Below are 12,349 nucleotides of genomic sequence, written 5' to 3'. Positions count from 1 at the left end.
CATGCCAGAACTAAGAAGCCCATAAGCCACAACTAAGGAGCCTGCTTGCCACAACTAAGACCTGGTGCAACCAAATAAATAAATATTAAAAAAAAAAGAGTTAATCTTTTGACCACATGAAATCATGTTTCTACTAAATAGCTTTCACATTGTAGCATTCTGCTAAATGCTACATTCGATTAACCCTACATGAGGTGGGATTATAAGGTAATGGGACGGTGGTCTCAATGAACACAGCAGAGCTCATATTCGTAGGTGTAAAATTTATACATTTAAAATCTAAATGTCTTGGACATAGTTACCGTAGGAGTTTAGGCCACAGCTGGAAAGATCTGGGGGAATTGACTTTAAAAATCATTCACTGATTCCAGTGGGGGTGAGTACAGTGTTCTGAGCCATGGCAGAGTTACTGGAATAAGCATGTAGCTACCTGTTTGGATGACTAGAGATAGCATTCATTATTATTGTGAGCTCTGCTGTGATGCTTAAGGGAACAGCCTCATTGCTCTACAATCTCAGATGTTAGATTTAACTATGTTCTTCGCATTCTACTGATGACCAACACCCCACAAGAAGATTCTGCCCTCATACAACCCACACACTTTTCATAGGGTCTCTGTGGCAGAACATATTTCCTGAAGTTGACTGGAAATCCCAGCCCCAAAATGCTCTTCTGTAATGTGACCTTGCCATTCCTCCATCAAGAGGGGAAATTAAATTCTCTTCCCCTTGAACCTGGGCTGGCTTCAGTGACTTGCTCAATCAGAAGACTAGAGCAGAAGTTATATTCTGGGGCTTCTGCAGCTAGGTCATAGGCAGTCTCAGAGTTCCTGTGTGGATCTCCTGGAAAACTCACTCTTGGGATGCTTCCTCTCAAAGCCTGGCTGCCACACGGTGAGAGAGCCAAGCCACATGACTACGTGTGGGTGCTCAGATCACCAGCCTCAGCTGAGCTCCCAGCCAACAGCCAACATCCGCTGTCAGCCACGTGAGTGTGCCATGCTGGATGTCCAGCCCAGTCGAAACTTCAGATGACAACAGCCCCAGCTGACACCAGCCTTCAACCGCACGAGAGAACCCAAGGGAGAACTGATCAGTTGAGCCCAGCCAATGCCCAGAACTTTGAGGGATTAATTATTGTCTCTCCAGACACTAGATTTTGTGGGGCAGCAAAAGATAACTGTAACAGTATCTGAGATTTAGAAAATTAATTTTTTTTTTTTTTTTTTTTTTTTACCGAGCAAATTCAATGCCAAATGCCGTCCGGGTCTCTGTTCCTCCTCTCTGTTCAATGTGACTGGCAGCTTCCACCACATCTTTTACAGACCTGTAGTCATTGAGGTGAAATTCATGTACCACGTCTTCTCCGTACTGAACGACTCCAACCTGCAAGTTAGAGGAGAGGGAAACAGGACATCTTGACCCCTGAAGGCTGGCCCTTTGGTGATGAGGTTTCCTGGAGTCATCTCTCTGGGACGGTTCAGGAGTGAGGAGGGCTGGGGACCTTCCCAAGGGAGAGGAACTAAGCAGAAGGGAAGCAGGTTCTGCACAGTTCCAGGAATGAATGGCTGGCTTGGTGAGGCAGGTGGGAGGTGCATATTGAGAGAGGAGACTGTGATTTAAAGAAAGGCCCAGCAGATTGAGTTTCTTACTTAAAAAGACAAAAGTGGAGCATAGAATTGAAGTCTAAAATCTTAGGAGCAGTGTGGGTGGAGGGCCATGGCATTGTTCACCAAACTCTGGAACTAAGGTTCTTTCAAATTTGGAAGAGAAGTTTGAAATATTAATAAGACTCAAATATTAATAGCCTCGAAATAAAAACCTTAAAGAATAAGCAAAAACCTACCTATAGTAGGACTAGAATGAAAAAATGTCACTGTCGGATGGGCCCACAGAGTTTATTTGGTACAAGTGCATTTCCAATGCTGGACTTTCATCCACCGTACCCTAAAAGATGATCTCCCAGTGGTGGGGAACTCATTACTTCATGAGAAAGCCCACTCCCCTTTTAATGGCTCTAATTGTTACAAAATAATTTCTTAGATTGACCTGAAATCTGCCACCTTGTCAGTTCTAGTCATCGGTCCTCCTTTGGCCTGCCAAAACAATACGGAATAAATCTACCCCCTCGTTAGCCAGGCAGCATTTCAAATATGTGCCGGCAGCGCTGACCTCTTCCCCTGTCTCTTCTCCAAGATCAAAGTGTCTAGTTCTCCCCTGTGCCTCACCCAGCAGGGTGCTAGTGTCTTCTCGCTCTCTGGCTGATCAAAGTTTTTGTTAATATGTGGTGTCTATCCCAGAGGACAGTGTTTGACCCACTCAGTGATGCCTCCCCTACGCCGTCCCCTGATGTGCCCAGCAGAGATGGGTGTCCTGGGCTGCAGGGCCCTGAGGCTGGCCCTTTCACCTACACCTTTCTAGCACATGTACAGATGCTCCCCCCCACCCCAAGGCAGCATCTGCCATGGGTTTTGGGGGGGCCTTATTTGGAGGAGGAAAGAGTCCCAACCACACTCACCTGGATCTGCCCAGGGCCGATGTAAAACTTCTTCAGGATGTTGATGAGGAAGTGCTGAACCTCCACCCAGGGGTAGATGCTGTTTGAACCATCCAGGACAATGATGATGTCCATGTAGGTCTGGCACCCTGGGAAGTGGGAACATGGTCACAGCTACCCAAGGAGCCAGTGTCTGCAAATCTCTGATCCCCTGGATGACTGTCCAGGGAAGCCTGGCCTGGGAGCTGTCCTTGGGCTGAACATTTATTTGGGCAATGTGAGTGAGGAGCCCAGGAATTCCTGGCTCTGCCCCACCGTTCTGCACTGGCTGTCTGAACAACGCATGAATGGAGCCCTACTGCCTCTGCTCCTCAACAGGGACTGACCGCCGTTAGCTGGCCAGTGTTTGGTAGGCAGCCAACAGTGCCCAAATCAGTACCTCATTATTGTATATTTTACTGTAATGGGTAGGCTGGCATTACCACTTTCAGCCCAAATGAATGGGTTTCACTTCTTAGGAGGGAGGCACGGTGTAACAGCTAGGAATGTGGAATCTGGCGTCAGACTGTTTGACCCCCGGCTTTGACCCTGGGCAAGTTACTTAACATCCTGGCACCGGTTTTCTCTTCTGTAAAAGAGGCATAATGATAGTAGAGGATTGCCACGAGGAATTAACAAGGTGATGCTTCTAGGGCTGAGCACAAGTAAATGCTCAAGAATCTTAGCTTATCCTCTTTTTATTATTTTTTTTACCCAAACCACTTTGTTAATGTAACAAGGACATTATCAGGTCATTATCTTGCTGCTTTGAGCCTGAAGGTTATATTCTTGTAATATTAATACCAAATTAAAATGAATAATAGAAAGCAACAAAGAAAACATGAAACATTGGTAACCTAACAAATTAAAAAACTTCTTTACATCTAAGTAATTTATTTCTGTTTGTGAAACAGCAGGACTTACCGTGAATAAGAGATGATACAATCTGATACGATATACACTATACTGTGCCACATTGAAATATTGGGCATATTTTTACTTATTTTTGCTTTCTGCTTATTTTTCTTCTTATTTTTACTGGAGAATTTCACACTGTTTTCAAATCTACTTTACAGCAATACAGCAGGGGCCTTTGTGAGTTAACCATTCCAGTAACTCCTTGACTAGGAGGGGTTTCTCATCTACTGGCAGGGGCCAGGTTTCTTTTATTTTAAAGCCAATTTTATTAGAACGCATTTATTATTACTGATTTCTTTCTTACGATTTCAAATTTTTCATTTTAAGACACATTGGGAAGAACCTCTGTGGTTGCTAAACATGGCAGAACACGCCTTTGAAACACACGCACGTGCGCACGTGCACACGCCCTGCGGCTGATCCTAGACCTACTGAATTAGATCCTCCGTGGTGTTGGCAGGGGTGGCGGGGGGGGGGGGGTGCCCTGGGATCTGGATCTGCTGAGTTCCCAGGGCACGGCTGCTGGTCAGCGGGGTGAGGAGGTCTCTGCCACAGGAGATTCTGGGAGGCTGAGATGGTCACACCTTGGCCCAGAGGAAAGAACCTCTCTAGGGGGTGACACACCTCCCGTGACTGGCTGCGAGCCTCCTCCCAGCCCCGGCACTGCCTCTGCCTCTCCGGCTGACGTTTTGTAAGAATAGAATCGACGCCTCCTCGTGGCCCCTGAGGGGACCATTTTCCAGCCCCTGCTGGACTGACCTTCCTCCTCCCTCCCCCCGAGCACCACCCTCCCGTCTCCGACTGGGCCCTGGTGCTTGGAGGGAGGCTGCCTCTAGCCAGAAGTGCTAATCCCCTCACCCTCAATGAAACGGGCAGCAGCTGCTTGGGTGCTGGTGGTGAGCCCACAGGAAATAGTGAGGCTCGCAGCCAAGCAGTCTGGGCTTGCAGGAAGCAAGGTCTGAGCGTTATTTCCCCAGACTTTCCTGGCAGGTGGGGAGAGACTGGGAGGTTTTGTGTTCCATGAGGCTCTGGGAAAGCTGGGCAGCGCTTCCTCATGTCCAGGAACACTGATTAGATGGGACTATCACCAGGGGCAGTTCTGTCCTCCTTGGCCCTCCACCTACAGGGCAGCCACATCCCATAACATCAGAGGGCACCACGCACACTATAGTCTAAGGGAACGATGTCCCCAGACTTCGGCAGTACGCAGCTTGCCTGATGGACATGGTGGGCCAGGAATCTCTTCCTTGCTCAGGGTGGGTTTGCAGTGAGCCTCTCTGGCTGCCAGGATGGTCTTCATAACCTTAGCTCATTTGCCCCGGGAGGGTGGGCCAAGATTATGACCCCACAGGTTACCCAGAGAGCCGGAGCAGGGCGGGGCTAGGGTCCAAGTTCTGCTTTGTAGCCATGGGATAGTGGTGACCGGAGCTCGGAGCCTCCCATGGACTGTCGGTCGCTCAGCCCAGGTCTGCAGATTTGAAGCCACTTACTTTGGAGAGCTGGGGCCACGGTCTTGGAGAACCTGAAGTTGGAGTTGACCCGTGAACACATCCCTGTGGTGTAGTAGGAACTCCCACACTCATGAGACCAGAGGGGGCTGCAAGCCTGTGAAGCACAGCATGGACCCCCCCAATCAGCGGGGGGCCTCAGGGAGGGTCCGGGCCCAATAGCCTTCGGCCCAGTCCCAACCTCCAAGACCCAAGACAGAATCCTCCATCTGAGTGCTGTTATCCTTAGGATTTAGAGGGTCTTCTTTGAGTCTAACTGAAATCTCTCTTGCTGTAATATGTACTAGTTCCCTTGGTTTCAGGTGAAATGGAGAAAAACTAACCTTAGAGTCCTCCTTTGTTGTCTTTTCAAGGGTCCCATTCTCCACCCCATCATCAGGTTGTGACTCTCCTTCCCCCTGCCCACCACACAGGATGCGGGAAAGCATTGTCATCCATGGGAGTGGACCCTTCAAGGGTCTTTCTGAAGAGGTCGCCTGAAGGTCATTTCTGGGCAGACTTCCAGGACAGGGTACCCAAAACATGCCCATGGCTCTTACTAAGGAAAGGAAAAAGAACGTCTCTGCTCTTTCTCTGAAATTTGCTACCAAAAACATTGATGTCAGCCCCTCATTTACAGACTGAGTGATGAGTCCCTCTCAGAGTAAGGGTCATTAAAAATGAAAGCCCAGGGCTTCCCTGGTGGCACAATGGTTGAGAGTCTGCCTGCCGATGCAGGGGACATGGGTTCATGCTCCGGTCCAGGAAGATCCCACATGCCATGGAGCGGCTGGGCCCGTGAGCCATGGCCACTGAGCCTGCACGTCCGGAGCCTGTGCTCCGCAACAGGAGAGGCCACAACAGTGAGAGGCCCATGTACCGAAAAAAAAAAAAAAAGAAAGCCCAGGTTCTGCCTCCATTTTTGTCCTTCTGCTGGAAAACTCAGGACTAAATTTTGTGCTCTAATTTCCCTTGGTTTGGAAGAATAATTATTCCACTTTCCAATCCCTTTCTTTAATTAGCTTTCTTTTTTTAAACTCAGATTTTAAAGGTTTTGTATTATCTGTGTCCTTTGTTGAAGCTCTGGTAAATTATTTTTGGAAGTGGGGGAGAATGAATCATGGGAGAGTAGGTAACGGATAATGGCTGGAGGGCTAGAAGGATGATGGATGGATGGATGGATGGATGGATGATGGATAGATGAATGGATGATGGATGGATGTGGGAGGGGATGGATGCAAGGACGGATGATTAGATGGGAGGATGAGGGGGTGGACGGACATGTAGACAGATGGGTGGATGAATGAATGGATAGATGGATAGAGGGAAGGACATTTGGTTGGGGGATGGGCTGATGAGTGAATGGATGAGTGAATGAGTTAACAAAAGTTGCTATTTATAAACTAGGGTCTTAACCTACCCACAGAGGCCCCAGGGGTTGTATCACACCATCCCTCATGGACCTTCATCCCACCTTATGAAGTAGGTGAAATCAAGTTAGTAGGCGTATGACAAGGAGCCTCAGAGGGAGAATAGGGTCAGACCAAAGCCCCTGACAAGTACGCGTGGACAGGGCCAGGGGTCCTGTTGCCCTCGGTTGGGGATGATGGGGGCTGTGGGCCAACCATACATCGAGGCACCTCAGGACTTTCCCTGGCAGAGCCACTACGCTCTTGTCAAGTCTCTGAGCATCCCAGTCATCTCACTGCCCTGATGTCTGATGCTTCACACCCAAGATGTCTCATGTGTCAACAGAAATGAACTGATGGGTGAGAACAGAGAATGACACAAGCCCTCCCATCTTAAAATGAGCAAGTGCATTTTACTGGGCGTTCTGGGTAATTTTTCTCAGAAATCTTCTTGCAGCTACTCTAGGAACTATCAGTCCCAGCCTCACCCACATTCGTGGTGGTTCACCCGAACGTGATGGCAAGGGGCAGGCGGTGCCAATCCGTCACGCCACCCGTACTCTCCCACTGTGTGCAAAGCTTGCATGTGCTTGCCTGGGCAGGGTGCAGAGATCTCCCAGCACAGCCCGCTGCTGCCTTTCTGTCCCAACATCATGTTCACATTACTCATTTGCTTATCGTCTCTACCCCAGCCAGAATGTAAGCTCCAGGAGGGCAGGAGCTCTGCTGACTGCTGAATCCCCAGTGCTTGGCATCAGGCTCCGTTCATTGTAAGTGCTCAAAAAATAGTTTAAATCAACGAATGTCTCTACCACCTCAGCCCAAGTACCCCCTCCTCCTTCTTCCTTGCTAAGACTAGCCTCTTCTTTAAAAACAAAACAGAAACCTCCTCTGGGAAGCTTTCCCATCTGATCCTATGCAGTCCAGGTGGCCCATCCCTCTGTATCCTTCCCTCCGCTGTAGTAAATCTGAGTTCGCTCATTTACGGCTTCCCCTCAAAGTCTTCTCAGGGTGTGTGGTGTGTCCTGTTTCTTTCATCAATTCTGGAGCAGAGATTCAGCCTCTGCCTTGCAAATTCAGCCTCTACCAAAGGAAAGGACAGACGCCCCTACCACTGGACTGTTGAATATCTTTATTTATTCTTATTCCTTTGCAGGCTATCTGCTTTGCACTCCCCCCAGCACCAAAGGGAAGGTACACGAAAGGGCTCAATCCTTTTTCCTGCCTGAACTGTACCCCCCTGAAGTTTAGGGCGCAGCAGGCAGAATGGCACAGGCAGGAAGCCAGAGGAGGGGCTGCTCCCCGAGCGCACGCGGACAGGTAGCCCGGTGGGTGGCCATGCTCAGCCACCACACGCCCCTCGCGGCCCCAAGCAGAGGGCCTGTGGGGCAGGAAGGGCTCGGAGGGAGGGTGGGTGGGTGGGTGGCTCTTACCAGGAAGCTGTTGTCCTTGGGGTTGGTGGCCAGGCTCAGGCCAAGACGCATGTTGTCTTTCCTCTCGGACACGTTGGATAGGGTGACCCTTCCTGGGGTGGGAGGGAGAAACTCAGCCTGCAGCCCCTTCTGCCTGTCCTCTGCCCGGACTCTGCTGCTGCCACTGGCCACCAGAGGGGCCCGAGGTCGAGTCGGTACCAGGCAGGGTCCTCCCCCATTCTCCCTGCCCCTCTGGATGTCTCACTCGCCTGCAGGTCAGGGCAGCCTTTCCCAGTTTACTAAGGCCTTGCCCAGATATGGTCTAATTACCTCCTCTCAACTCTCTGTGAGATGAGGACTGCGAGTCTCAGAGAGGTCACGCAAACTGCCCAAAGTCACACAGGAGGCAGATGGCAGAGCCTTCCATCTCCTCGTCCAGAGCTTTCCCTCCTCCAGCCATCCCCCTGTGCCCCACCCCACACAAACCAGGGCTCCCCCGAGGCTGGTTCCTCTATACCGTGCCTCCTCCACGTTTTTCTTTAAGGCAACCTGCCATCACACGTAGCAGTCCCCTGCCCAACTCTCAGGGTCCGGTTCTCCGCTCAGCTGATAAACTGACACATGATAGCTGATTCTTTCTCACAGGGAGCAAATCGCCAACTTGACAAGAGCCTTCTAGAGGCACAAGGTCTTGCCCAAGAATGCCATTGTGTGGCCGGTCCCCAGAGGAGTGTTCAGGGGCAGCCAACTGGGTGGAGGGAGGGGTTGTGGAGATTAAATTTACTAAGCAGATTATATTGGGGAAGGTTTTACTAGATCATTCTGTCAGGCCCCTGAAAGGAAAGAAATGAGCTTGGATTCCCCAGAAGAGAGAGAGAGAGAGAGAGAGAGAGAGAGAGAGAGAGAGAGAGAGAGAGAGAGGGAGAGAGAGAGAGAGTGTGTGTGTGTGTGTGTGTGTGGTGTATGCGTGCGCACACATGTGCAGACACTTGCCGGGGAGAGTTTAGAGGGAAGTGAGTTGGGTATTTTGTTAGGCTGGAGCGAGCAGTCCTGATCTGCTGTGCGCAGGATCTAGATGTGTTCTCTGCTTCAGGGGAGGGGAGTGATCTCTAAGGGCTCAGGAGCATTTAGCTTTGTTGGCGATTGGAAGTGTGAAGAGTTGGCCGACCCTCTGGGGCCCAGGCCAGCAAGACCTGGGGCCGGGCATGGGCAGAGGCCAGAAATCCAGACCCCCGACTGTACTGTGGGCTAGGGTGGGGCGGCTGTGTTTGTTGTTTGCTGTCCCTTGGTTTCTTTCAGTCTGTAGTAAGGTTCCTTTTGACGTCCAGCCTCTCTTGGCTGTTCTACGAGGGCCTGGGATTGCTTTCTGTTTTGTCTGTCCAAACAACCGGAGAGAAGATAATAGTAATAACCCTGGTGCTTTCACGGTGCCTTATCATTTACAAAGTGCTGCGCCCACCTGCCCTCTCAGGACCCCCTCTTGGTCCCGGGAGACCCAGGGGTCACCATTTTCATTTTACAGAGGAGAGAGTCAAGGCGCACAGAGGGTTAGTGACCTCTATAAGGCCGATCACTGATAAATGACAGCGTGGGGACTTGAACCCAGCAGAGCCAACGTTACATCCCGACTTTCCCCATCTGACAGCAGGGCCGTGGCTGCAGAGGGATGTGGTGAGAAGTCTGGAGAGGAAGCTCCAAGCCCCACCTTGGCAACTTCCTCCCCTCAGCGGCTTGGAGAATTCTGCCCCCCATTTATTTAAAGGGTGCGTCCCCCACCTCACCCCACCCCCTCTCTTCCGGCCTTGTCTCAATGACTGAGGTCCTCAGTGAAACTGTGGGCCAGGAAGCAGATGGCATGGTGGGCAAGACCCTTGCATTGGAGTAAGAAAGATTCAGGTTCAAGTCCAGCTGCTCGTGGATTTGGAGCGGTCACTAACCTCCCCTCTGTGACCAGGAGAGACTTACACCTTTCTCAGTGGGTCTGTGTGAGGGCTGGGGCATAAGCCCCTCCTCACACAGGGCTTGCCTTCCAGAATCACATCCCCTCCCCCTGAGCCCCTGCCGCTCAATGAAAATCCTGACTTCAAACAGGTACTGGGAAAAAAAGCACCAGAGGTAGGTAGACCCTTCAATACTGAGGTGTGAATAACTGACACCCACTTCCCTGGAGAGAAAGGAAAGAACATTCCTGGCTGAGTGGGGCTCAGAGCCTGGAGAGGCCATAGGAAAAACTAGGACTCAGGTTTCCTTGCCTTGCGTTTTCCACTGTGGGGATAAACTGACAGATGGTCCTCCTGCCTCCTCAGTGGGAGGGAAAGAAACTCTCCTCAAATGAGGTGCTTCCTGACCAGTACTCTTCCTCGGCCTCCATGCACTTTGCTGCCCACCGCCTCCCAGCTTAAGCCCCAGTTTCAGAGTCTGATGGCATCATGTCTCCCATTGTCAGCAGGGGCTCCTCCTCCTTCGGAGGGAAATTAGGTCCACATTGGAAACCAGAGCGATAGAGGAACCTAAATGATGCGTTCGTGGTCTTGGTCCCCACCTGGACCAGGGGCTTTTCTCAGTGGCTCAGGCCCCAAGCTCAGTGCGCATGTCTACCACCACCCCCTTGCTCCCTCTGCCCCAGCCTTCTTTCTGTCCTCCAATGGAGCAAGTTCATTCCTACCTCAGGACCTTTGCACTTGCTTCTCCTCTGCCTGGAATGCTGTGGTCCCACTTGATTCCATCTCACCATCAGACCTTTGCTCAAAAGTTACCTGCTCAGGGAAACCTTCCCTGATCACCTTGCTAAGATAGTACCCGCCCCCTACCTCCTCCCCACCCAGCCTCTCTTATCATACACTTGGTTTACCGCACAGCATCTCTCCCCACCTGAGATGATCCTGCTTTCTACTGTAGTGTGTCTCCTCGCTTACTGTGCCCTCCCAGCAGAGCCCTTGGCTCCTTGTTCCCTGCTGTATCCCCAGTAACTAGCATCGTGCTTGGCACATACTAGGTGCTCATGAAAGGCTGGGGGACATATTAGACCTGGGATGGATCCTAGGGTCACACATAAGTGAACCTAGGCTCAGAGAGAGGATGTGAGCTCCCCCTGGACACACAGTGAGGAAACTGTACAGCTGGAAGGAGAATCCAGCTTGGCTTGTTTGGGAGCCCGTGCTCTCAGGGCGGTGACGGCCGGGATCCGTAAGCCGCCAGCCGGACTCCCGCCCGCCCTGGACCGTTTCCTCACTGAAGCCTGGGCCCCCGGCTGTGCTGGGGTTTGAACTTCCTATCCACGGCTCTGACACAGATGTGGCCAGCGGGAGCATCCAGCACTATGTGCTGGGACAGCTGGCTGCCCTGGGGATCTGGTTTCACAAGCCTTCTCTTTGATGTGGCCTTTTCATCCATCTGCTTATCTCTTAAAGCTCTGCCATCTCCCCCCCACCCCCCACCGCCCCAGGACCTCTTTCCCCAAAGCCTCCCCAGGGGACCCCACTCCACTGGTCTAGGTTGGAGGCTCCCCTCCTGGAAGAGTAGGAGGCTGAGGGTCCTGCCCTGGGGAAGGCCAGTCCTGGAATCGCAGCTTCTCAGCCCAAATGGGATATTTGCTCCCTTTTGAAAGCAAAGTGATGGCCTGGCCACTGTCTGACCTTTAGGACAAAGCAGAAGTGCTTTAGAGGAGTGGTGCGTGTGCTTTAGTAGACGCAGGCTGTGCGCACACGTGCGCACGTGTGCACGTAGATTTACAAGGACTTGGAAGGCCTTGAGGCTGCTCAAAGCGTCTCCCCTGTGCCCCAGAGTGCTTCAGCGAAGAACAGAGTCATCATTTCAGAAAGGCAGTGCTGCGCAGTGGTTAAAGGGTGGCCGCAGATGGCCTGGGTTGGAATCCTGGCCTTGCTGCTTATTAGCTGGGTGACCCCGGGCAGGTCCCCTCACCTCCACAGGCTGTCGTTAATGATTAAATCTCATACGGCTGTTGTGGGGATTCAATGAGTCAAAAAATACCTAAAAGTGCTTAAACCAGTGCCTGGCACGTAGTGAACAGTATATAAGACATATGAATGTTGGCTATTGTTATTATTTCCAAGTCAGAATAAAAAGACAGGAAATGCTCCTGGCTCCCCTGTGCTGAGGGGCCGTGGATGAGGCAGAAAGAGCCATGGCCTGGGACACTGGAGACCTGGGTGTGAATCCTGGCCAGCCCCTGACAAGCTGTGTGACTGTGGGAAAGTCACTTCCTCTCTCTGGCCTCAGCTTCCTCATCTGGAAAATGGGGACAGCAACACCATCTAGGTAACCTCACAGTGTGACTGTGGGCAGGGACGTGATTCAGCACCTGCCCCACCCTGGACAATGGCTGGCCTCCTTGTGGAGAGACCAGTGGCCCAAATTACCCAGGTTGAGCTTGGTGCAGTTCCCTTGGGTCACTGGACACTTGTACACGTCTCCTGTCTTCTGGTGGCCGTTGGTTTCCAGTGGAGCGCCGATGACCAGCCTGGGAAGGAAAAGAAGACAAGTCAAGATGCTGGGGGAGGTTCTCCTTCCTGGCAAAGGATGGAACCTGCGGGGCAGTGCTGAGGGGAGAGTAGGGTAGGGAGGGCG

The 12,349-nt window shown here is 51.6% G+C and overlaps 1 protein-coding gene across 1 annotated transcript in view; it reads right to left on the bottom strand.

Annotated features, from left to right (window-relative positions):
* The window catches only part of ITGA11 (integrin subunit alpha 11), a 124,088-nt gene that overhangs the window by 50,500 nt on the left and 61,239 nt on the right, over window positions 1–12,349 (bottom strand). The window contains exons 3-7 of the mRNA XM_079912011.1: window positions 12,142–12,242; window positions 7,784–7,875; window positions 4,945–5,059; window positions 2,519–2,646; window positions 1,238–1,386 (exon numbers count right to left, since the gene is read on the bottom strand). Of these exons, the coding sequence (XP_079768137.1) occupies window positions 1,238–1,386; window positions 2,519–2,646; window positions 4,945–5,059; window positions 7,784–7,875; window positions 12,142–12,242 (585 nt within the window). The remainder of the gene's footprint in view (window positions 1–1,237; window positions 1,387–2,518; window positions 2,647–4,944; window positions 5,060–7,783; window positions 7,876–12,141; window positions 12,243–12,349) is intronic.

This window comes from Stenella coeruleoalba (assembly GCF_951394435.1).
Source record: "Stenella coeruleoalba genome assembly, chromosome: 2".
NCBI classification, from domain to species: Eukaryota; Metazoa; Chordata; class Mammalia; order Artiodactyla; family Delphinidae; genus Stenella; species Stenella coeruleoalba.
Note: the sequence above shows the minus strand (reverse complement) of the source record. Positions and strands in the feature narration are given on the sequence as shown.